Source organism: Anarhichas minor, unplaced genomic scaffold, assembly GCF_050575085.1.
Source record: "Anarhichas minor isolate MPS153535 unplaced genomic scaffold, ASM5057508v1 ptg000026l, whole genome shotgun sequence".
Taxonomy (NCBI): Eukaryota; Metazoa; Chordata; class Actinopteri; order Perciformes; family Anarhichadidae; genus Anarhichas; species Anarhichas minor.
Genome location: NW_027466472.1, coordinates 7,168,521 through 7,191,065, shown reverse-complemented (window position 1 = coordinate 7,191,065; position 22,545 = coordinate 7,168,521). Strand labels below are relative to the sequence as shown.

General features: G+C 42.4%; 3 protein-coding genes across 3 annotated transcripts; 1 reads left to right on the top strand and 2 right to left on the bottom strand.

The window, feature by feature from the left end:
• Window positions 1-13,890, bottom strand: LOC142959588 (uncharacterized). Its single transcript, XM_076100931.1, has 25 exons — window positions 13,852-13,890; window positions 13,631-13,716; window positions 13,397-13,470; window positions 13,097-13,185; window positions 12,938-13,012; window positions 12,704-12,797; window positions 12,393-12,549; window positions 11,942-12,081; window positions 11,690-11,801; window positions 11,251-11,368; window positions 10,919-11,059; window positions 10,583-10,696; window positions 9,259-10,478; window positions 4,908-8,025; window positions 4,683-4,823; window positions 4,251-4,460; window positions 3,922-4,112; window positions 3,630-3,767; window positions 3,144-3,249; window positions 2,549-2,744; window positions 2,237-2,373; window positions 1,863-2,129; window positions 1,394-1,489; window positions 946-1,227; window positions 1-217 (listed from the first exon to the last, which is right to left on the bottom strand). The coding sequence occupies exons 1-25, from the start codon at window positions 13,888-13,890 to the stop codon at window positions 194-196; spliced, it is 7,365 nt and encodes a 2,454-aa protein (XP_075957046.1). The 3' UTR covers window positions 1-193.
• Window positions 13,891-15,065: 1,175 nt separating this feature from the next.
• On the top strand, window positions 15,066-17,386 carry lrrc51 (leucine rich repeat containing 51). The gene is made up of 4 exons (XM_076100205.1): window positions 15,066-15,258; window positions 15,680-15,885; window positions 16,023-16,171; window positions 17,099-17,386. The coding sequence occupies exons 1-4, from the start codon at window positions 15,156-15,158 to the stop codon at window positions 17,232-17,234; spliced, it is 594 nt and encodes a 197-aa protein (XP_075956320.1). The 5' UTR covers window positions 15,066-15,155; the 3' UTR covers window positions 17,235-17,386.
• A 309-nt stretch (window positions 17,387-17,695) lies between these two features.
• Window positions 17,696-22,379, bottom strand: lamtor1 (late endosomal/lysosomal adaptor, MAPK and MTOR activator 1). Its single transcript, XM_076100204.1, has 5 exons — window positions 22,142-22,379; window positions 20,913-21,058; window positions 20,736-20,813; window positions 19,953-20,076; window positions 17,696-19,635 (listed from the first exon to the last, which is right to left on the bottom strand). Exons 1-5 carry the CDS (start codon window positions 22,181-22,183, stop codon window positions 19,543-19,545), a joined length of 483 nt encoding a protein of 160 aa, XP_075956319.1. The 5' UTR covers window positions 22,184-22,379; the 3' UTR covers window positions 17,696-19,542.
• Between the last annotated feature and the right edge of the window lie 166 nt (window positions 22,380-22,545).

Sequence of the window (22,545 nt, the reverse complement as noted above, 5' to 3'; positions counted from 1 at the left end):
GACATTTAAAATCGTTTTATTAACAAACATGTAAATATAATACAGAGGAAATAAAAGTAGATTAAGACAAGATTGTAAAAAGCCCCGATTATAAAAAGCCCTGAAGGACAACAAAAACAAACATCAGGGAGTGAAAAAAAGTATAATCAAGTAGAACCGTAGACGATTATGAATCCAATTTGGGAACTTGTCCTCACACCTTCAACCTGCTCATCATCTGTGGAATAAAAAAATAATAATCTGATTAAACCAAAGCTCACAGAGAAACATGTTAACACGATATTACATTAAGTAGAAGTGTAAATCACATGCCGTTAGTGTTGTGCGACAGATACACGTGGACACCCCGTAGGTTGTTATATAAATAAAAACACCGTGAGAACAAGCAGCCAGTGGAAAGAAGCAAACCCCCCACTCACTAAATAAAAATCACTTTAATGACCTTTTAAGACTTCCAGCAACATTCTCTTCATTGACAGGTGCGTGTTTCTGAAAACAGTTACTGAGATGTAACAACTGAACATATTTAAAGCAAGATCTCTTTCACCATCATGTCGTTTTGTTTCATGAGTGAGATCGCTACTGAGGGACAGACAAATATAATCCATCTCCAGTCGTTTGGTAATTTTGCATTTATTAATTTGGTACAGTTTATTAGGTACACTTGTATATGTGCAGACAAAAAGGGTCGGTAGTGTAAAGTACCAATGAGGTAGTAAAAGAGCAAAGTTAATGGCACAGGTTTGACAACATTGATACCACAGCATCTCCACTACCTGCTGCTGTTTGATTATGAGCTGATGGAGATTCTACGTCATACCTGCTGCCTCATATCATATATGCACTTCATCTAAGCAGATTTCTCCACCCCTGCCACTCCACAACAATGATTATCTAAGTGTGGCCTGTAAAATTCTGAGTGGTTTTGTCTGTGTGAGTTATTACCTTGCGAGCACTAGCCGTCAGAGGAGACTTTGCAGACCCGCTGGTGGCTCTCTGGCCTTTAGAGGCCACCTGGGGTGACTTGGAGCCTCTGCCTGCTCGGAGACTTCCTGAAGGCATGTTTTCCTGGCACTTGCGCGCAGATGTGCGAGCGGGCGACTTCTTAGAACTTTTGCCCGGGGATTTTCGGGTGGAGCTGCGCAGTTTGCTCAGCCCTTTCTTCAGGTAGTTGCTGTTTTTCGGGGTGTTCTCAATACTGAACATCATAGACTCCCTCCGACCAGCCTGAGAGAACAATAGAGGTGGAACTTAGATTTATACACGCAAAACATTATATGTACGATTGTGTTTAATTAAGACAACATGAATAAAATAAATTAGTCATCATCTTTGTTTTCAATTGACCAAATTATTCTTTGTGTGGGTGCGTGTGTGTGTGCGTTGAACTCACTGGACTGAGGGCAGGGCGAAGCTGAGAGCTTGAAGGTCCACTGATCTTGTTTTTGGGAGTGAGTGGACGTGGGAAGCAGCTGGCATTCACCCTTTTCTGTCAGATGGAGAAAAGAGAAAGACAAGTCAAGAAAAAGACAGAGGGTTTCAGGAAGTTACATTTCAGATTCATGGTCATTTATTACCTTTATATTAACATAAAGAGTAAGCTTTCAGACTACCAATGAAATAAGAAACCAACACAGTAACAATAAGCATTATAAAAAAAGTCAATTTTAAATGCTAAACTAACAGTATTTATACCATCAATAACTATAAATTAAAGAAATCTAAGGAAAACATTAAAGTTGAAGAAAAATAATGTACAATTGTAGGCTATAAAACATTCATCTACTGTGCTTCAGTCAAGCTCAACCATGAAGTTACACTCGATGTAACAAATATTCCTGTGCATTCTAATGCAAACCGACCTCAGGTGAAGCGTGATGTACGGACAACGTCGATGCAGAGCGCTTTGTGCTGACAGTTTTTGAAGGCAGCTGGCCCGGCATCAGGGACAGACGATGTGAACGAGTACTGGCAGTGGCACCCGAGTGTCCCGCCATGAAGGAGACCCGGTGGGAGGCTAGAGAGTCTTGCAGCTGGCCGGGCATCGTGGACGCCCGACGGATTGTGTCCGATGGGTCACCCATACGGAGTTCTTCGTCTGTGAAAAGGAATGTACTGCCACGGCAAGTCTAGGAGAACAGAGAAAGCGAGATTTCATAAAAAATAAGTATAATGTATATGTGTGACTGTATACCCATCATGTTCAGTGTGTGTGCAAGTGTCCCTCTCTACTAACATCAGACTCCACGGGGTAGCTGCTCTTTAGATGAGGAAGGCAGGCCTTGTTCCTGGCCTGGAGCTCTGCAATCCTCCTCCAATCATCAGGTCCGCCTTCCGGCTCGTTCTCTACCCCCGCACAGAACGTACTAGCGGCTGAAGATGTATAAAAAAAAAATTAAAAAAAAGAGTTACATACACACCAACTGTAATACCCATCTGGGATCAATCACCATGTATTAGTAACTTATTAGTAGATCGGCCCCCTAAATGTTGATGATCCAAAGTCTAATCACAATTTTGTCCCTTTTTATAGATACATCACACTTACGCTGTGAATGGAGTGTGCTGCGTCTGTAACCTGGAAGACCGATGAGCTGGTCGCTGGCAGCACCGGTCATTCTGGCAGGTGTGTCAAACGACTCCAAAGCCACGGGTCGAACAGAGTGGGAACTGGAGAGGTTTGGGTGGGAGCGAGCCGACGACAGACTGTAGAAAGTCTCATCTTCACCACCGCCTGGGGTTTTCTACGATAACAGTTCAACAATCACTCAAAGGCTACAGTAATACTGGAGTGTGGAAATGTTTTTAAACATTTGGGTTCAGCCATTTGACTGCATCTTTACACTGCTGGAGTGTTCTGGGAGCAGTACTCCCAACAACATGAAAGGTACACAGAGCTCTTTAATTATAGTTACAGCAGGATGGTTAAAACCTACCACGACAATGTTAAAGATAACAAATTAAGAGTTGAATTTAAGAGTCAGCTGAACCCTCAAAAAACACAAATAATCCAATGTCATCATCATAATGACTGCATTTGAAAAATAGTGAGGAAGAACCCATTGTGATTATTCAAATGTAGCGTCTTCAACTGTGTGTGTTATTGGGAACATGCAGTAAGTGTGCAAGTGAGTGTCCTCCACCTTGGTCATGGTGATGTTAATAACCTGTGTGGTCCTGCGTCGTTTGACAGATGAAGATGGATTTTTCCAGGTTGAATCCAGTTCCATGTTGTGCTCTGTACCGGTCCTAGGTGATGACAAAGGAAACAAAGATCTCAATAAAAGAGAATGGAGAAAAGACAATGATTCTGGTTTCACTAAAATCTGGAAATAGTCTGTATAGACTACAGAGAAATGCCCAGGGAAATGTTTAAAAACACATTTAAAATAGACAAATGAGTCTGCGACTTGAGTAATTCAGTATTAGTTTGTGCATGGTTAAGGCCTGGAGCCTGGAGAAGGCCGAGTAAATATAAGCGATTCAAAGACACTCACGTCTGCAGTTAGTATACAATTTACTGAAAATTAACTTAGGGGAACTCGACAACACCCTCCACTCTCACTCACTCATTGTAAACAATAAAACCTCCTAAAAAGGTGGCTATTATGTGAAACTGTGTGACGTACCTGTTGATCTGCCTGCTGTTTAAAGGTGTGAAATACAGGGTTTCCAGAGACTCTTCCTGTAGACCTCGACGTTTGGCTGCCAAGCGCTCTGAGCTGCGAACAAGCGGTGTGCTCGACTCATCAGGCGCTGACAGTTTCCTGCAACGGTAAGAAAAACAGTATTGTGCGAGATTGCAATCACAATATATTCCCACAATGCCTCCGATGTAAGATTTCTTCTAGTCTCTTCTTTACTTTGTTACGAGCACGGCCCTAAAAGATGTCATGCTTACATATCTGAGAGGTGCATTACCTTGTGGCGTTCAAAGAGTCTTCCAGAGAGCTCTGGTCCAGGCTGTCGGAGCTCTTGGATCTCTTTAGCTGTGCGCTCGTGTCATTACCTGAGGCAGCAAATGGGACCTCCAAATAACACAACTCCGTTGCACTTCTCTGGTTCCCATACATGTTATTCTGTTCCCGGAGGTTGTGGTCCGCAAAAGACAGCTAAAAGGAAAACAGATAAAAATGATAGAGATCAGCAGCAAAAAAACTGCAATCAAACTGAACTATAAATGTTTTTTTTACACTAATTTAAAGAGACATCGTCTCAGTTCTCATGCTTTAAAAAAAAACAATACCAACCTGTGCCTCCAAACTGGCCACCCTGCTCAAAAGGGCCTTCTCATTAGTTTGGGCCTTGTCCAAATCCAGTTTAAGCAGCTTGTTTTCCACGGTAGTAGCCTTTACTTCTCGCTCTTTAACCTCCAAGGAATGCTTGAGTTCAACCACCTCCCCATGGCTGTCCTGGAGAAGCTGTTTCTTCCCATTGTAATGACTCACTGCCTTTTCCATCTGCGGTATTGTGATAATAAAAACATATTTTAACATGAATCTCTGAGTCCAAACTAGTCATCCGACACCGAACAGACAGACCAACCAAGTATGCACAGGAAACTGCAGTGCAAACAAGAAGTAACGAGCAGAAAGGAAAAGATCTCAATCAATCATTTTTGACAGTATAGTTGTATTAAATAGAAGTACTGAAACCGAATTGTGTCATGTTATCTGACCAACCTGTGCCTTGTAGTGTTCCGCAGCGTCCGATTTAGCCGACAGCTGTTCCTGCAGGTCTCGCTTTAGCGTCTCAATGTTCTCCGTTTTTTCTCTCCCTTTCAAGAGTTTCTGTTTTTCCAGTTTTAAGAGTTCCGCCTGAGTCTTTAAACTTTGAATCTCTGAATGTAGCGATTCCAACTGCACCGAGCTGTCCGTCTTCAGCAGTGTCACCTGTTCCTCTTTAGCTTGGATCTCATCTTTCATCTTCCTCACCTCTTCCTCAGAAGATGACAGTTGCTGCTGCAGAAGCTCCTTCTGATGACCACTCTCCTGCTCTTGTTTGGTGAGGGAGTCACCCATATTACAGAGTTGGGATTTTAGACATTGAATCTCTTGCTGTAGCATGTCAGAGTGTGTAGTGGTCTCAGTCTTTAGCAGAATTAATTGCTCCTCCTTAGCATGAATCTCTGTATTCAGCTTCTTCATCTCATCTTGAGAAGATGCCATCTGCTCCTGGAGTGACTCCGTATCCCGAGTGCTCTGTAGTTGCTGTTCAGCAAACAGATAGTCCTTGGATTGCAAATTGTTCTCTGCATTCTTCAGTGACGAACTAAGACACTCAATCTGTTTCTTTAACTCTTGCATCTCTTGTTGCAGCAAATCTGACTGCACTGAGCTGTCTGTCTTCAGCAGTGTCACCTGTTCCTCTTTAGCGTGGATCTCATCTTTCATCTTCCTCACCTCTTCCTCAGAAGATGACAGTTGCTGCTGCAGAAGCTCCTTCTGATGACCAGTCTCCTGCTCTTGTTTGGTGAGCATGACAAGCTGAGCTTGAACCTTCTCTTCGGCCTTTGTGAGGGAATCACCCATATTAGAGAGTTGGGTTTTCAGACATTTGATTTCTTGCTGTAGCATGTCAGAATGTGTGGAGCCTTCTCTTTCTAGTGTGGCCAGTTGTTCCCCTTTAGTCTGGATCTGCTCCTTAAGCCCCCTCACCTCCTCTTCAGAGGTTGTGATCATGATTTCAAATTTATCTTTTTCCTGAGAAATCTCCATTTCCTTCTGAGTCAGCAGGTTCTCTTTAGCCTGAAGCTGCTCTATTGTAGTCTTCAGGGACTTGTTCAAACCTTGGACTTGGTCTTTGAGAGTGTGGATCTCACTCTGGAGCACGTCTGACTCCGTGCAGCTCTCAACCTTTAACTGGTCTACCTCGCCTTCTTTAGTTTGGATTTCCTCCCTCAGCCGATTAACCTCCTCCTCAAGAGCAGTACTGTGCTTCCCGAGTGTCTCAATCTGCAAAGTGCTTTCCTGCTCCTGCTTGGCCATCAAATCTTCTTTGGCTTGAGCCTGGTTCTTGGCACCTTCAAGAGAATCTGTCACACATGTTATCTGTTTAGTCAGACTTTCAATCTCTTGCTGTAGCATGTCAGAGTGTGTAGTGGTCTCAGTCTTAAGCAGAATTAATTGCTCCTCCTTAGCATGAATCTCTGTATTCAGCTTCTTCATCTCATCTTGAGAAGATGCCATCTGCTCCTGGAGTGACTCCGTATCCCGAGTGCTCTGTAGTTGCTGTTCAGCAAACAGATCGTCCTTGGATTGCAAATTGTTCTCTGCATTCTTCAGTGACGAACTAAGACCCTCAATCCGTTTCTTCAACTCTTGCATCTCTTGTTGCAGCAAATCTGACTGCACTGAGCTGTCCGTCTTCAGCAGTGTCACCTGTTCCTCTTTAGCGTGGATCTCATCTTTCATCTTCCTCACCTCTTCCTCAGAAGATGACAGTTGCTGCTGCAGAAGCTCCTTCTGATGACCAGTCTCCTGCTCTTGTTTGGTGAGCATGACAAGCCGAGCTTGAACCTTCTCTTCGGCCTTTGTGAGGGAGTCACCCATATTAGAGAGTTGGGTTTTCAGACATTTGATTTCTTGCTGTAGCATGTCAGAATGTGTGGAGCCTTCTCTTTCTAGTGTGGCCAGTTGTTCCCCTTTAGTCTGGATCTGCTCCTTAAGCCCCCTCACCTCCTCTTCAGAGGTTGTGATCATGATTTCAAATTTATCTTTTTCCTGAGAAATCTCCATTTCCTTCTGAGTCAGCAGGTTCTCTTTAGCCTGAAGCTGCTCTATTGTAGTCTTCAGGGATTCATTCAAACCTTGGACTTGGTCTTTGAGAGTGTGGATCTCACTCTGGAGCACGTCTGACTCCGTGCAGCTCTCAACCTTTAACTGGTCTACCTCGCCTTCTTTAGTTTGGATTTCCTCCCTCAGCCGATTAACCTCCTCCTCAAGAGCAGTACTGTGCTTCCCGAGTGTCTTAATCTGCAAAGTGCTTTCCTGCTCCTGCTTGGCCATCAAATCTTCTTTGGCTTGAGCCTGGTTCTTGGCACCTTCAAGAGAATCTGTCACACATGTTATTTGTTTCGTCAGACTTTCAATCTCTTGCTGTAGCATGTCAGAGTGTGTAGTGGTCTCAGTCTTAAGCAGAATTAATTGCTCCTCCTTAGCATGAATCTCTGTATTCAGCTTCTTCACCTCATCTTGAGATGATGCCATCTGCTCCTGGAGTGACTCCGTATCCCGAGTGCTCTGTAGTTGCTGTTCAGCAAACAGATCGTCCTTGGATTGCAAATTGTTCTCTGCATTCTTCAGTGACGAACTAAGACACTCAATCCGTTTCTTCAACTCTTGCATCTCTTGTTGCAGCAAATCTGACTGCACTGAGCTGTCCGTCTTCAGCAGTGTCACCTGTTCCTCTTTAGCGTGGATCTCCTCTGTCATCTTCCTGACCTCTTCCTCAGAAGATGATAGTTGCTGCTGCAGAAGATCCATCTGATGACCAGTCTCCTGCTCTTGTTTGGTGAGCATGACAAGCTGAGCTTGAACCTTCTCTTCAGCCTTTGTGAGGGAGTCACCCATATTAGAGAGTTGGGTTTTCAGACATTTGATTTCTTGCTGTAGCATGTCAGAATGTGTGGAGCCTTCTCTTTCTAGTGTGGCCAGTTGTTCCCCTTTAGTCTGGATCTGCTCCTTAAGCCCCCTCACCTCCTCTTCAGAGGTTGTGATCATGATTTCAAATTTATCTTTTTCCTGAGAAATCTCCATTTCCTTCTGAGTCAGCAGGTTCTCTTTAGCCTGAAGCTGCTCTATTGTAGTCTTCAGGGATTCATTCAAACCTTGGACTTGGTCTTTGAGAGTGTGGATCTCACTCTGGAGCACGTCTGACTCCGTGCAGCTCTCAACCTTTAACTGGTCTACCTCGCCTTCTTTAGTTTGGATTTCCTCCCTCAGCCGATTAACCTCCTCCTCAAGAGCAGTACTGTGCTTCCCGAGTGTCTCAATCTGCAAAGTGCTTTCCTGCTCCTGCTTGGCCATCAAATCTTCTTTGGCTTGAGCCTGGTTCTTGGCGACTACAAGAGAATCTGTCACACATTTTATTTGTTTCTTCAGACTTTCAATCTCTTGCTGTAGCATGTCAGAGTGTGTAGTGGTCTCAGTCTTAAGCAGAATTAATTGCTCCTCCTTAGCATGAATCTCTGTATTCAGCTTCTTCACCTCATCTTGAGATGATGCCATCTGCTCCTGGAGTGACTCCGTATCCCGAGTGCTCTGTAGTTGCTGTTCAGCAAACAGATCGTCCTTGGATTGCAAATTGTTCTCTGCATTCTTCAGTGACGAACTAAGACACTCAATCCGTTTCTTCAACTCTTGCATCTCTTGTTGCAGCAAATCTGACTGCACTGAGCTGTCCGTCTTCAGCAGTGTCACCTGTTCCTCTTTAGCGTGGATCTCCTCTGTCATCTTCCTCACCTCTTCCTCAGAAGATGATAGTTGCTGCTGCAGAAGCTCCTTCTGGTGACCAGTCTCCTGCTCTTGTTTGGTGAGCATGACAAGCTGAGCTTGAACCTTCTCTTCAGCCTTTGTGAGGGAGTCACCCATATTAGAGAGTTGGGTTTTTAGACATTTGATTTCTTGCTGTAGTGTGGCCAGTTGTTCCCCTTTAATCTGGATCTGCTCCTTAAGCCCCCTCACCTCCTCTTCAGAGGTTGTGATCATGATTTCAAATTTATCTTTTTCCTGAGAAATCTCCATTTCCTTCTGAGTCAGCAGGTTCTCTTTAGCCTGAAGCTGCTCTATTGTAGTCTTCAGGGATTCGTTCAAACCTTGGACTTGGTCTTTAAGAGTGTGGATCTCACTCTGGAGCACGTCTGACTCCGTGCAGCTCTCAACCTTTAACTGGTCTACCTCGCCTTCTTTAGTTTGGATTTCCTCCCTCAGCCGATTAACCTCCTCCTCAAGAGCAGCACTGTGCTTCCCGAGTGTCTCAATCTGCAAAGTGCTTTCCTGCTCTTGCTTGGCCATCAAATCTTCTTTGGCTTGAGCCTGGTTCTTGGCGACCTCAAGAGAATCTGTCACACATTTTATTTGTATATTCAGACTTTCAATCTCTTGCTGTAGCATGTCAGAGTGTGTAGTGGTCTCAGTCTTAAGCAGAATTAATTGCTCCTCCTTAGCATGAATCTCTGTATTCAGCTTCTTCACCTCATCTTGAGATGATGCCATCTGCTCCTGGAGTGACTCCGTATCCCGAGTGCTCTGTAGTTGCTGTTCAGCAAACAGATCGTCCTTGGATTGCAAATTGTTCTCTGCAGTCTTCAGTGAGGAACTAAGACACTCAATCTGTTTCTTTAACTCTTGCATCTCTTGATGTAGTCGTTCTGACTGCTGTGAACTTTGAGTTTTCAACATGTTCATCTGTTCCTCTCTAGTCTGGATCTCCTCCTTCATGCTCCTTACCCTCTCTTCAGAAGCAGACAGTTCTTGCTGCAGGGCCTCTGTCTGATGAGCACTTTGCTGCTCTTGCTTTGTAAGCAGAACCTTCTGAGCCTGAACTTGATCGTCAGTCTTTCTGAGAGAGTCATTCAGATGTTCTAGTTGGCCTTTCAGACCTGCAATCTCTTGCTCCAGCAATTCGGACTGTTGAGAGCTTTCCTTCTTCAGAACAACAAGCTGCTTGTTTTTGACCTGTATCTCTTCGTTTAACTTCTGAACCTCCTCTTTGCCGGTTACAATCTGTTGTTGCACTACCTCTCTCTGTTGGTCATTCTCCTGTTGGGTTTTAGCCAGTAGGTCTTGCTTGAGTTCAATTTCATGCTCAGCCTGTTTGAGAGACGAGCTAAGGTCTTCCACCTGGACGGTTAGGGTCTGGATTTTATTACAAAAAATGTCTTGCTCATTAGACTTCTCCAGAAGTAATTTGGCAAGCATTTCCTCTTTAGTTTGAATTTCATTTTGGTTGTTTTGGGTTTTATCTGTAAGAATGGAAACTTCTTTTCTGAGACTATTAATTTCTTGGTCTTTATCAACCAAGAGAGAACTGGCAGCAGATAACTTTGTCTCAAGATTGTTCACGTTTTCTTCGGTCTGGAGCAGAAGGCCTTCCTTCTCTTTCTTAATTTCCTTAAGTTTTTCAATTTCTTGTTCACAAGCAGCAATGTGTTGTTGTAGTCTGGTCATCTGCTCAGTTTTCTGCTGCTCAACTTGCTCAAGTTGAAACTTGAGATCCTGGATCTCTTGCTGAATGACAGCTCTCTGCTCAGTGATCTCCCTTTTCAATTGGTCTATAATTTCATCCTTGGCTTGAATAATTGCCTCAGTTTGGGCCTCCTGTTGCTTCAGGAGCTCTTTTTGTTGATTAATTTCTTGTTGACACTCCGCCAGCTGCTGTGTTTTGGCCTCAATCTCCACCTCAGCCTTTTTCAGGCAGCAAAATGTGCTCTCCAGCTCGTTCTTCAAACCATTGATTTCAGTGTCCAACATTTCTCTCTATAAATCAAACAGAACACAATTAGTAGCCATCTAATCCAAAAAGACTGATTATATTTGATTGACAAGCTTTTCTGAACTCCACATAGAATCATGGACCGTACCTCCATTACTGGTCCCATGTTCTCTCCTACTTCTTCCTCAGAGGCCCGGGTTATTTCATCCTCCAAACAGGAAATCTTTCCCTGTAGGATCTGAATTTGTTCAGTCAGCAGCTCCTGAGAAACAAAGAGGATCATATTACATTTTTTTTTTAAACTGAGTGGAAATGCAATTAATCAGACTAATGGAAAAGTAGAATTAAAAAAAAAAAAAAAGTCCAATCACGACAAAACTCATATGATTGTTTAATTTAGTTCTAGTGGATACGACCTGAATCAGAGTTCAAGATTTAACAATTCAAAAGCAATTTCTAGCGTCTCTTGTGATGGTGTACCTACCTTTTGAGTGGTAGCTTGGTTCAGTTCAGAGTGTAGGTGGCCCGTTTTGCTGCTCCACTCGTCCTGAGCGGATGCTTGAGTTTCCGTCAGCCTGCCAACTTCTGCCTCAAATATGGCCAGCTGTGAACACACAGTTCTCACCTGCAAAAATATCAGAAGAAAGCCTTTACGATCTGTGTTAACTGGACGTTTTGATTCCAACATGTGACTGTGTCATGTGAAAGGGTTATTACTAGCATCGACCCCACTGAGACTTGCATATTCCCCAAATGCGTACAATTGGCACATGACTGATTGTCTTCTCACTTATGAGGGGATGAGAGTGTCATTACCTGGGATGAGAGTAAACCATTCTCGTCTGACAGCTGATCCACTTTGCGCTCCATAAGTGAGGAGTTACTCTTCAGGTCTTTATTTTGAGTCAACATCTCATTTAGTCGCACTTGTAACCTAAGACAGAAAAAAAAAAAAACAGTTTCTTCAGTTACTTTCACAACAAATTCTGAATGTTTTGGACAGATCATGGTATGAAATAATGTCTTGAGCAAAATGTGAGACTTGTTATAGATCATCTTATTGCTACGAGAAGAATTTTATATAATAGCATCAAACCACCCGTCATTTATTAGTTTAGCAGGGGACGTGTCACGGCCTGTAGATGTAAATATTATTCGCAAACTCAAGTTGAACACACATCTTTGATGTAGAAATGTTATTAGCTCTGTGATGTATTAATAAATAGGCCTTACTCACAGCCCCTTGGGTACTTACGTGTTGTTCTTTGTCTGAATCTCATTGAGCTGTTCCCTGATGACAGTCTCCTGATCACCTTGCTCTTCTTTCATTTTATCCAGGCGGTACTGCAACTGGCTAATATGAGACTCTGAAGAAAACAAAGCAAGTATAGAACAGACTTTAAACTTGGAGAAACAAAAACATGCATGAAAAGATAGACAACATTATACTGCACACTTTCAGTTGCCCAACTAACAATGGTGTTATCCAAACACTTAAATGCGGCACCTCTCTGTGCAATGAGTGCCAGCTTGCTGGCCAGCTCCCTCTCCAACCCATCTCTGTAGTCTCGCTCCTGGATCATCTGTCGCTGCATCTTCCTCAGTTGAAATTTAGGCGTGTTCATGATATCCTGCAGGGGAGACTTGCTGTGGGAATAAAAGAATTATAGTCAAATCATAACAATATCCAATGCATTTACATACATGGATATGAAACGACTACCATATACCATGTCTATTCAGACAAAGTTTTAATGATGCTTCCGCTTATTCTCTCAGGCTGAAGGTCTCACAATGGAGACAAGCAACTTATTAAGCTGAAAAATGTCTCGTAAAGAGGTCCGATAGATCAATACCCAAACCAACGTTTTGGTTACAGTGTGCATAAAATTGCCGATTTCACATTTGATGTATATGATAAGCACTGGATTGAAAAAAATTCAAAACCACACCCGTACCTGACTGAGGAGGAAGCCACAGTTTCCATATCCACAAATGTTATTTTGGGTATGCGGTGGAAGACGGGGGACTCGTCATCTGAAAATGAGACTGTCGACGCATTCGAGGTCGAGGCGGTTGTTGATTGCTCAAATATTTCACGGGAGACGGGCAAATCTGAAATTTATGGAGAAACGCGATTTGACAAACTTCACAGCTTGCATTTTAAATCCCAACCAGAAAGCTAGTGTTATACAGCAGCATTAGGTGTGCGACACTAATGTCTATTATGGCATGAAGAAATGAAAGCTTCAACAAATATTTGACTTACGTTTCCTCGCCAAATGGGCATCAAGTCCTCTGCTCAAGTAAACGCAGCCGTCGTTCTCCATCACAAAGGAACCAGTTAGGTTCGCTATCTCTCGCTAACAGATAAGAGTGGGAATATATGTATATATATGCGCACAGAATTATTGATAGCACAACACGTGATGAATGAAATGTGATGCCTCTAAGTGATATAATAAGTGACATGATAATTGATAACAAATCAGGGAATGCCTACCTCCACATCGCATTCCAACCTGTTCAGCGTCAGGCGGTCATTCATTATGTCGTGATATACGAGCAACAATATCACCTGGTGGTATCACAATGAACGGGTCAGAAGGGGCCATTTTGTTTGTGTGTCTTAAGTCTTTCTTGTTTTTATTTAGTCTTGTACCTTTGCAATTTCTACTGGAAGGTTGATGCCATCTCTGATGTTCTCCCAAAATAATAAAGTTCCTTTGGTTGGACTAAATCTGCAATCCCCTAATAAACAAAAGAAACATACAAAAGGTTAATTCTCAAAGGAAAGCAATATTCAACATCTGTCTCAACTGTGAGACTTAGTAAGTTAACATAAATGAGAACAGTGGTTCTCCGGGTGTGTGTTTTATACACTGTGTGGCACACTTCAGACCACACCCAACAGTGATATCAAAAAACAAAAAACAAAAAAAGGTTGCACAGAGAAACTCACGTTCCACAAAGTCTGCAATGATCTTGAACCGCTCCTCGATGGAATTACTGAAACAGGAGTTGGGTTCCTTTTTCCTGAGTTGACACAAAAGGTGAAACTAGAATAAGAAGTAAGCATCTCTATACTTGAAAGAACACTCGTAACAGGAGAAGCTGGTTTAAAATGAAGTTCAACAGTCATTGTCCGTCCCCTCTTTACACAGGCCAAGCATTTCAACACATTGCTTCTACTTACAGCATACAGACAACTTTCAGAAGGACTGCCCCATCTGTTAAATCCTCGAGAGCTACGTCTCGGTCGGACAGTTTGAGGGTGTTGACCTGCAAAAAGATCATTTAAATAAACTGGTTAAAGACAACTGCATCCATCCATCCAATCTATTCTGATCCATCTAACTTCAAGCTTTGCGTGATCCAATATATTTGCACAATAACATGAACGTTAAATGAACTTACCCAGCTGAGAAGAGCCTTGACACCCAAGTTAATAGTCATGCTGGCTGAACCTTTAACTCAAAATGGAGTTCAACCTGGAAACCAAAAAACAAAGCCTAAACAAAGCCTCCAACATTAGTTAATTTGCCGAATGCTAACTTAGTGTTAGTAAATATAGCAATAAGCTGAAGTTTGTTAACCAACATTCGTTGGTTACAGTAACGCTAACGTTACCTGTAACTTATCAAGTGTTCTTGAATTCTTGAATACCAACGGTAATGTAATGTTGCTCTCCAGCAGTGACTCACCTTTGAAGACGTTGTCCTTTTGTCTGTAAAGTATTTATTCGTCCTCTGAAAAGAGATGCGGTCTCTACGTCTTTCTAAACGAACCTACAGCTACGAAATAAATAAACGCATGAGGGGCCGGACACAATTCAAAAAGGGTTGCAGAAGATTGAACCAGCCAATCCGCATTCACATACAGACGCGTCTGAAAATAACCCGAGTTGATTGGTTTAAAAGCAGGAAGTAAACTAAACGTCGCACTCGTTATTTATTCCGGTTGGTGCCGTGGTGGGTTCGCTTCGCTTTAAGGTAAGTGGGAAAGAATAAAGTTAAAAATGCACAAAGCATTCACAAAACTTTTTACATTTTGCTTTTTTCTTTATGTTTTGTTGTTGCGTCAGCATCAGTCAGGTTGCAGCTGGTCAAACCAGTTCTAAAACTAGTGCTGACTTCTAACTCCGCCCCACGAATGAATTCGGTGTACGCCGGAATAGAAAGCAAGCGAGAGAATCGTCATGAACACAAAATGACACACGCACGCTCCAAATGGTTTTAATTAATACATTAATACTGTTCATATTGTACAGAAGTTTGTGGGGTAAATTAATTGTAATTGTTATCTATTTACACATATATGATCCAGCAAGAGGATATAAACCCTCACTACAAATCCCATAATCCACCTCGTTCGTTTCCTTGGAAACGCGTTGTTGTCTCTTCGACAGGCAAACGTCTATCTAGCCACGTCGACACACGGGTTTATAAATAACTTAAGATAAAGAGCGTGTTGGTTTTATAATATCCCGTAGTTTATTGGTATGTTTATGATATTTGTGATATGTCAACAATTGAGGTAGGTCAGCTACAGAAAATCAGGTCGAAATAGGCAATTTATAGCTGTGTAGTGTTTTTTGCAAATCCATAATATAGTTAATAGTGTCAGCAAATTCATTATAATCAAGCTTTTTGTGTTGTTGTTTTTAGAACAGTTTGAATAAATGAATGGTGTTTGATGATCACTGTTGACTCTAATTCACCATGACGTCACATGTCCTCACACAGGTGAGTGGATCTATTACACGTGGGAATATGTACGGAGCTCCAGTGGATTTATCCTTCAAACACGTCAGCAGGTTGTCGGGTAGTACACTATCATATTCCTCTAAGGTTTTTCAGCCTCCTTATAGCACTTTTGGGGGGGGTTTCCACATTGTATTTTCGCTATAACATTATTGCAGCTCTGTTTAAATAGCTGCACATTACAGTGAACTGCAGAATACTTAAAATAACCATAAAGTATGATTAGATCAACTCAGAAAGAAATGTTCAGTATATCTCTGTAAATAGTTTGTAATGTGTTATTCTAACTATTTGTTCTACGGAATGAATGCATAACCAAACGGCTCAAGATAATAATTAGATGATGGACACTTCATGCCTGCAATGCATGATCTTTTATAAACTGATCAATACATTTAGATGCCTTTGAAACAATGTGCACCATAAATATAATTTGCGAGCCAGTAATATTCACTGTATTTCTTTCTTATTTGCGTTCTCAGATGCATGGACAGAGGAACCCAGCAGCAGTCTGCGGCCTTTAAAGAGAAATTCAAAGAAGAAGTACCGAAGCTGCTCCCTTCGTCTCAACAACAACAACATCACTGATCTTCATGACCTCCAGAGGACTGTTAACCACTTCCTGGCTGAGCCGGCACAGCTCGCCTGGCTGGACCTTTCCTTCAACAATATATCACACATAGATCAAGTAAGCATGTTTGCTAGCACAGTGGCTTAGCTGTATTCTGTCTATCACAGTACACCTGCAACATGTGTGTGTGTGTGTGTGTGTGTGTGTGTGTGTGTGTGTGTGTGTGTGTGTGTGTGTGTGTGCTTGTGTTCCAGGTTTTGTGCGAGCTGCATGAACTGCGTGTGTTGTATCTCCACGGCAATGGCATTTTTATTCTGTCAGAGGTGGACAGGCTGGGAGTGCTGCCGCATCTACATACCATCACTCTGCATGGAAATATGATAGAAACCAACAAGGCTTACAGGTGGAGAAGTTACTTACTCTGTGTTCTGTGTGTGTGTGTGTGTGTGTGTGTGTGTGTGTGTGTGTGTGTGTGTGTGTGTTCTGTTTGTGTTCTGTGGGTGTTCTGTTTATGTTCTGATTGTGTTCTGTGTTCTGTGTGTGTTACGTGTGTGTTTAGTGTTCCGTGTGTTTCGTTCCGTGTTCCGCTCAGTGTTCCCTGTTCTGTGTGTGTTCTGTGTTCCGTGTGTGTTCCATGTTCCGTTACTACTGTGTTCATTTTTCTACTGTCTTGTTTTTATGATATGGTTGATATTGTTCCCTCTGAAGTGAATAATATTTGAATGGTGCCCTCCAGTGTGTGGCTGAATGTGTGTTTTAGCGCCGCAGTTTTGCTGGAATGTGCAGAGGCCTGTTGAATTGGTTTTGACTACGTGCATTACCTGTTAATGACAAAGCATCCCGTCATGCTGGCGTCATGAGGTTATTAGGAGGTGGTTCAACTGTAGTAGGACAGCAATGAAGGCCCAGGTATAAAATACACGGCCTGCCACTGATATATATATATACTGTATATATATATACTGTATATCAGCACTTCATACTGTCATACAGTAGAGGGGCAGAATGAGGGCTTACTCTTAGTTCAGTAACATTGTGAGTGTCTATGAGAGACACAAATGCTTGGCAAGCATGTAGGTGCATAACAAGATCAAGCTCATATTACAGTACATAAGCTAGTCTGCGCAGCAACACCAGTTACATAACACACAGAGGGGCTGCTGGTTAAAAGTCTATTCCAATGACCTGGTTTCTCATGAATCAATGTGATTACATTGCTTAGTATATGTGTAGCACCAGTAAAGTAGAGATACGGTCTGCTTTCAACATTCAGTTTTCACATCTAAACCATCTAGTGCACATGCATGAATATGTGTTTTTGTGCATTTAGGAATCGTGTGATCTCTGCTCTGCCTCAATTAAAGACGATGGACTTCAGTGCTGTGACACGCCAGGAGCGAGTCATGGCAAAGATTTGGCATCAGAGCAACAGACGCAGCAGAGGCAGCAAGGAGACTCTCCAGTGACCGCTGACTCGCCTCTATCGTGGTGTGTTGAAACCAGCTTCACCCAAATGTCCTGTGGTCCACATCTACTGCTGGAAAACCTCATATATTGTTTCTCTGTATATCTGTGGTGAAACCAGCACTGTATTAAATGTTTTATCCATTTTTATTTGCTGAAATTAAGTTTATTATTGGATAGTCCAAAGAGAAGTCATCAACACTGCATCACTTGATATTGAAGTGATGGAGGAAAATGTCACTGAACCATCCTGAGATACTGGCTCTAACATTCTATAGATGCCTGAAAGATAGTTGCAAACATGGGTGTGGGTTCTGGAATATCTTAATATTGTTATAGATTATTCTTTTATAACAAAGTGGCATACCAGTTTTTAACATTAATGACTTTCTCCGTTTCATTACTGAACCAGCCACTTCCCAGATGAGCGCACGTGGATGTAAGATTTAATAAGACACGTGTGTTTATGTTGAAAATCTTTAATGAATTAATTAAACCAAAAAAAACAAACCAAAATCCTTGAAACTTTTTGCTACTAGCCTAAGATATTACAAACATATTTCAGGTAGTATAACACATTTGAGTAACAAACAAAAACAGAGAAAAATGCCAAGAACCCATTGCAAAAAGCTCCAATCAATTGCGTGGTTGAAATAATGACGGCCTTGCGGATTATCCCTTTAGAGACTGCAGAGCGGCTCACCCTGCTCCCTGCACACGCATGTTCACGTGCTCTCCACCGAAGAGCAAATAAACATTTAAAAACACAAATAAATAATCACAAAAAAGGGTCTCGGGATCATTTTATCTGCCGTGGTACATAGATTGTTAGCGCTCCCCCCCCTCACACTGCTACAATGGTTAGTTTCTGATTAATATGAACAACTCGATCCTATTACAACCTGTAGCGGACAGCTTTCGTTTAAAAAAAGCCAACAGATGAAGTCTTTAAAAGTGTTCTTGCGTTTCATAAAAACATTTATTTATCGCCACAAGATCCTGTCCAACCTGCCCCCAATGAACTCTCGACAAAAAGAAGGAACTTCATACAATCCATCATCTGCTTTTATATTCGATCTGAAAATTCTGTACAAAAGGCGGCATGAATACATGATATCCGTCACTGCATCTTCTACACACCAACCCCCCTCTTCATCTCTGTATGCCTCCACTGCTATTAAATATGTGAAGTTCTGGGATTGTATTTAAAGAGTCTGCCAGCTCAGGACAAATTACTGTCTGTAAACTCGAGAACTTGTGACCCAAGAAAACTCCCATCTTTCCTCTCTGCTGTGACATCAGTAGGCCCCTCCCCCCCAGCACCCTCCTGCTTGTGTTTGCATCCTCACCCACCAGAGGACACCAGTCGTCGTCAGGTCACTCATGAATTCGCCTCAACTGGGATGACAGATTACGCATGGGACAACCAATAACCGACCGGTTTCACTGTCAGATTGTAAACATTACTACGGGGCAATGTCCGGTTGGCTTACTGGTTCATGTTTAGGTTGTAGTGAGACGTGAATCTTGGTGCAGTGTGACACCAGATTACTGTGGGATGTTCGATGGTCACATCACAGCTATAGCATTACAACCTTCTAAAATACAATAGCCTCTTGACACGTATACTCATTTTTCTGGCTGCACTTTTCTACATTTGTTTTCCCCCCCTGGGACAAAAGAACAGAGTTAAAGACATATGAAGTGCAAACTTCATGTTGGATGTTTTCCATTCTGGTAAATGGCTAAAATACCCAACTATTGCTCTTGCGCCTATTGTACTTGTTCCATGCCACAGAGATTCCTAATTTCTCCGGTTCCAGTGAAGATTGTATCAAGCATATACACCGATAGCTTATGCATTGCATCGAAAAATGCTCTTCCTTGAGAATACAGGCTAGGGAAACTAACTAAATATAGATACTGAGACGGCCCTGAAACCGTTTTAAAGATTAGAGCGATTACCAAGAAGGATGAATGTTTACTTTTCCACAGCTGGTTCTGACAGACTCTGTGATCTACGTACAGAGGAGGCCTTGTTGTTGTAAATATGAGAGCATGGCCCACCAACGGTCGGCCATCTTCCATTGCCCATGCTGACCATTTGTAACCGACACATAATTAAGTACACTAAAAGACAGCCGTAGGGTGCAATCCTACATTGTCTCTGTCTTTATAGCAGTCAGAGGCATAGCTAAGGAGCACAAGAACCAAGATGCTTTAATAAAGGATGAGCTGGAGGGTGAGGATGCAGAAGTGACACAGAGAGAGCGGGATGGGAGGAACAGTGTGCGTGTCAGGGTCGCAGAATCAGGGAATGGCAAACTGGACCACTAGCTCTTCTTTAGCATCCACTTTGATTTGAGAAATTGCACTGTAAGCATAAGCTGCTATCTTCGACACCTGAGAAGAAAGCAGAAGAGTTTATGAGTGTGCAAAATGAATCAAATTTACAGAGAGCAACACAAACTACTCCACTGTGTATGACCAACAGAATGTCTTTTGAAAGAGGTGGACAAAAATAGTAACGACAGAAATGCATTTGATATCTTTAAGATCTATTTTCAGCCACACATTTAGTCACACCCCCACACGCACTGAAATGCCACACAGCTACACATGTTGCATACTGTTTCCAAGTATCTCTCTGATGTTATATGTAGCCAACAAAAGCAGGACATGCCAACATATCTTCCACGTGTGCTAGTGCACGATTATACCTGCTGAACATCCGAGTACGGCACCAGGTCACTCGCAAGCACTTGGTGGGGCTGGCTGGTGAGGGAGGGGAGCGCGAGGGACTTCTTCTGGGGCAGAGTGTTGCTCAACACAGCCAGCTTTGTACTGAAACAAAACACAAGCTTAAAGGTTTAAAACACAGTGTGTCACCTTGACTGTTCAACCTCATTGCTGTGTCCTCAGAACCGGCACTTTAATCTCTGCAGCTGTATTTTAGACTAAACACAGCTGCTGTGTTTGGTAGAACATCTAGCCACTAGGTGTCGTTGTATCTGAGGTTTGAAGGTAAAGTTCAAGCAAATAGGTCTATGTTGTTGCAATCCCCCCCCCCCCCCCCCCCCCCTTCTTGAGTCGTCGGGTTGGTGTAAGAACAGTTTCATTCTTAGCACATTCATGTGAGCCAACACCAACCAGTAGTTTGCAGATGAAGCTGGTTCCCTTTTTAATAGCATTTAAGTCATCGGATAAGCTTTCCATAGGCTTTAAATGAGTAAGATATGGTATAACCATACAGCAGAACACTGTGATACATACAGTAAACAGCACAAAAGTAAGCTGAACATCTTATAAAGTAGAATGTTATCATGATATATGGCTCTAACAACTCAAATACCCAAGCTTTCTTTATAGTTTAGGCTACCTACATGTATAATTCAGCAGATTATTGATAACCATCTTCAGACACCTTTCCCATACCCGTACACAGAAAACAAAACTGCACCAGCCTTCCACAACAAATAGTACGCAACCGCTCACCCACATACCTGTATTGCCGAGCTTTGTCCATGTATTCATGCTGCTCCATCATGACAGAGTCGGCTGCTGACACATCAATGATGTTCCTGACAGAGAGGAGATATTGGCAGGTTATTAAAAGGTGCTTTTTTTATATCAGGTAAACACGTGCATGAATCTGGCTCATCTATGGTTGCATGTCTTACTGTGCCGTCTTGGTGAGGATGGATGTAAGGAGCGCCTGTTCATCCGTCCTCGCTGAGGGGACGCTGGTAGTGATCCAGTCAGTCCCATTTGGGGGTTTGCTGACAGGGTTCGGGTGGGGGATCAGCGGTTTACGCTCATCAGGGTCCTAGAACGGGTCGACCAGAATGGGATTAAGTGATAAAAAAAAGGTTTTCAGCTCATGACAATACAATAAACTATGTTACAGTTGAAATAGCCAAAGAATATGCCTTACCTACTATATTAAGCATGACATTAAACATGATAATTGAGCCAATGAGATGAAATAATGAAGTACCGTGTGACCCATTAAAAGTGCTTTCTCCATTGGATACATAATAAACACATAATGTTACAATACAAGAAGTAGTGACAAAAGCCTGAGGTATCAGCTCAACAACCAATCATAGCAATGCATTTGTCAACATGACAATACTTGTGGTAACACACATTGTTACACTCCTCCCTGCAGACTTGCTCTGAACTCAGGTTTGCCATTCTTACATTAAACATTAGGGGAAGTCTCAACATAAACAAATTCACACTGATTCGAACAACAGTACTGATTTGATTGGGACTAATACACATTATTTTGGGAATAACACAGAGTGAGTAACTCTGTGTGCTAGCACAAATCTGCATCATAGGGAGAAGTGACTTGTTTCCGGAAACTAAAAATGGCTAGGGTCATATGACATAGAAGACATCAAGAACACGGTATTCAGGACATCAATCACTTCTGCTGTTAAGGCTAAAATAGAACATTTACTAGTTTACTACTAATTCTGGGGTTTTTTGTCACAGTTTTACAACAATTTGTTTTCAGGAAACAACGTTGATGCGAGTGGCTAAGCTATAATGTCCTGCTAATCGTAAAAAGTGACTGTACATAAGTTGAGATATGCAACGTTACGGGTTTTCTTCTAAACATGTTTCTTTGCCTTCAGATCCGTGCAGCTCGTCTTATCTACGATCGTTTCTCATCTATGTGTTAAACTTCACAGCCTGCCTTAGCTCAGGCCTTTCCCGAAGGCTTTAACTAGCAAGCTAACGCTGCTTCTCAGGCGTTAGCTGCTAAAAAAAGACCACATTGTAAACTTTCACACATTACTCAAATGCATTATGTTAAAATAATGTGATATCATGGTCCTTAATAACAAATATCGTATTTATCGGGACATTTTTAGCCGGCTAGCGGCTAGCTAACTACCTGCTCTGTGGTCTCGTTCTCGCTGCTGTAACAGCAACCCATGTCAGCGTCCGAGGGGCGAAACTACACAACCCCGGCTTCCCTGCTGTCCGTCAGAAACGGGCCTTATTTATCTTCTCCAACAGTCATACAACTTTTCTCCTGCTTGGTTTACTTATGCTTCATGTAAAGGTAAGGAAGCTACTGCCAACAGCAGCTCCTCAGGACGAGCTATCACATGACAGTAGCTCTGGTGCAACAACACAGCGACCACTTCCGGTATATGTGAAGCAGCTATGGAATCCGTCACGTGAGGGGGGAATTTTCAAACGTGAGTTATGTAAAAAAAAAATGTAAAACATGTTAAAACGTCAGGAGCAGTGGGATACACATACAACACTACCCAAATTAATGCTGTACGAATA

Excerpts from the sequence above, each read along its gene's own strand:
- lrrc51 (XM_076100205.1), top strand. The coding sequence starts at position 15,156 with ATGACGTCACATGTCCTCACACAGGTGAGTGGATCTATTACACGTGGG. Across the intron at positions 15,259-15,679 it reads ACACGTCAGCAGGTTGTCGG|ATGCATGGACAGAGGAACCC; the intron begins GTAGTACACTAT and ends TTGCGTTCTCAG. Across the intron at positions 15,886-16,022 it reads ATATATCACACATAGATCAA|GTTTTGTGCGAGCTGCATGA; the intron begins GTAAGCATGTTT and ends CTTGTGTTCCAG.
- LOC142959588 (XM_076100931.1), bottom strand. The coding sequence starts at position 13,890 with ATGACTATTAACTTGGGTGTCAAGGCTCTTCTCAGCTGG. Across the intron at positions 12,550-12,703 it reads TGCCCATTTGGCGAGGAAAC|ATTTGCCCGTCTCCCGTGAA; the intron begins GTAAGTCAAATA and ends CATAAATTTCAG. Across the intron at positions 10,479-10,582 it reads ACATGGGACCAGTAATGGAG|AGAGAAATGTTGGACACTGA; the intron begins GTACGGTCCATG and ends TTTGATTTATAG.
- lamtor1 (XM_076100204.1), bottom strand. The coding sequence starts at position 22,183 with ATGGGTTGCTGTTACAGCAGCGAGAACGAGACCACAGAGCAG. Across the intron at positions 20,077-20,735 it reads GACAAAGCTCGGCAATACAG|TACAAAGCTGGCTGTGTTGA; the intron begins GTATGTGGGTGA and ends GTTTTGTTTCAG. Across the intron at positions 19,636-19,952 it reads CGTACTCGGATGTTCAGCAG|GTGTCGAAGATAGCAGCTTA; the intron begins GTATAATCGTGC and ends CTTTCTTCTCAG.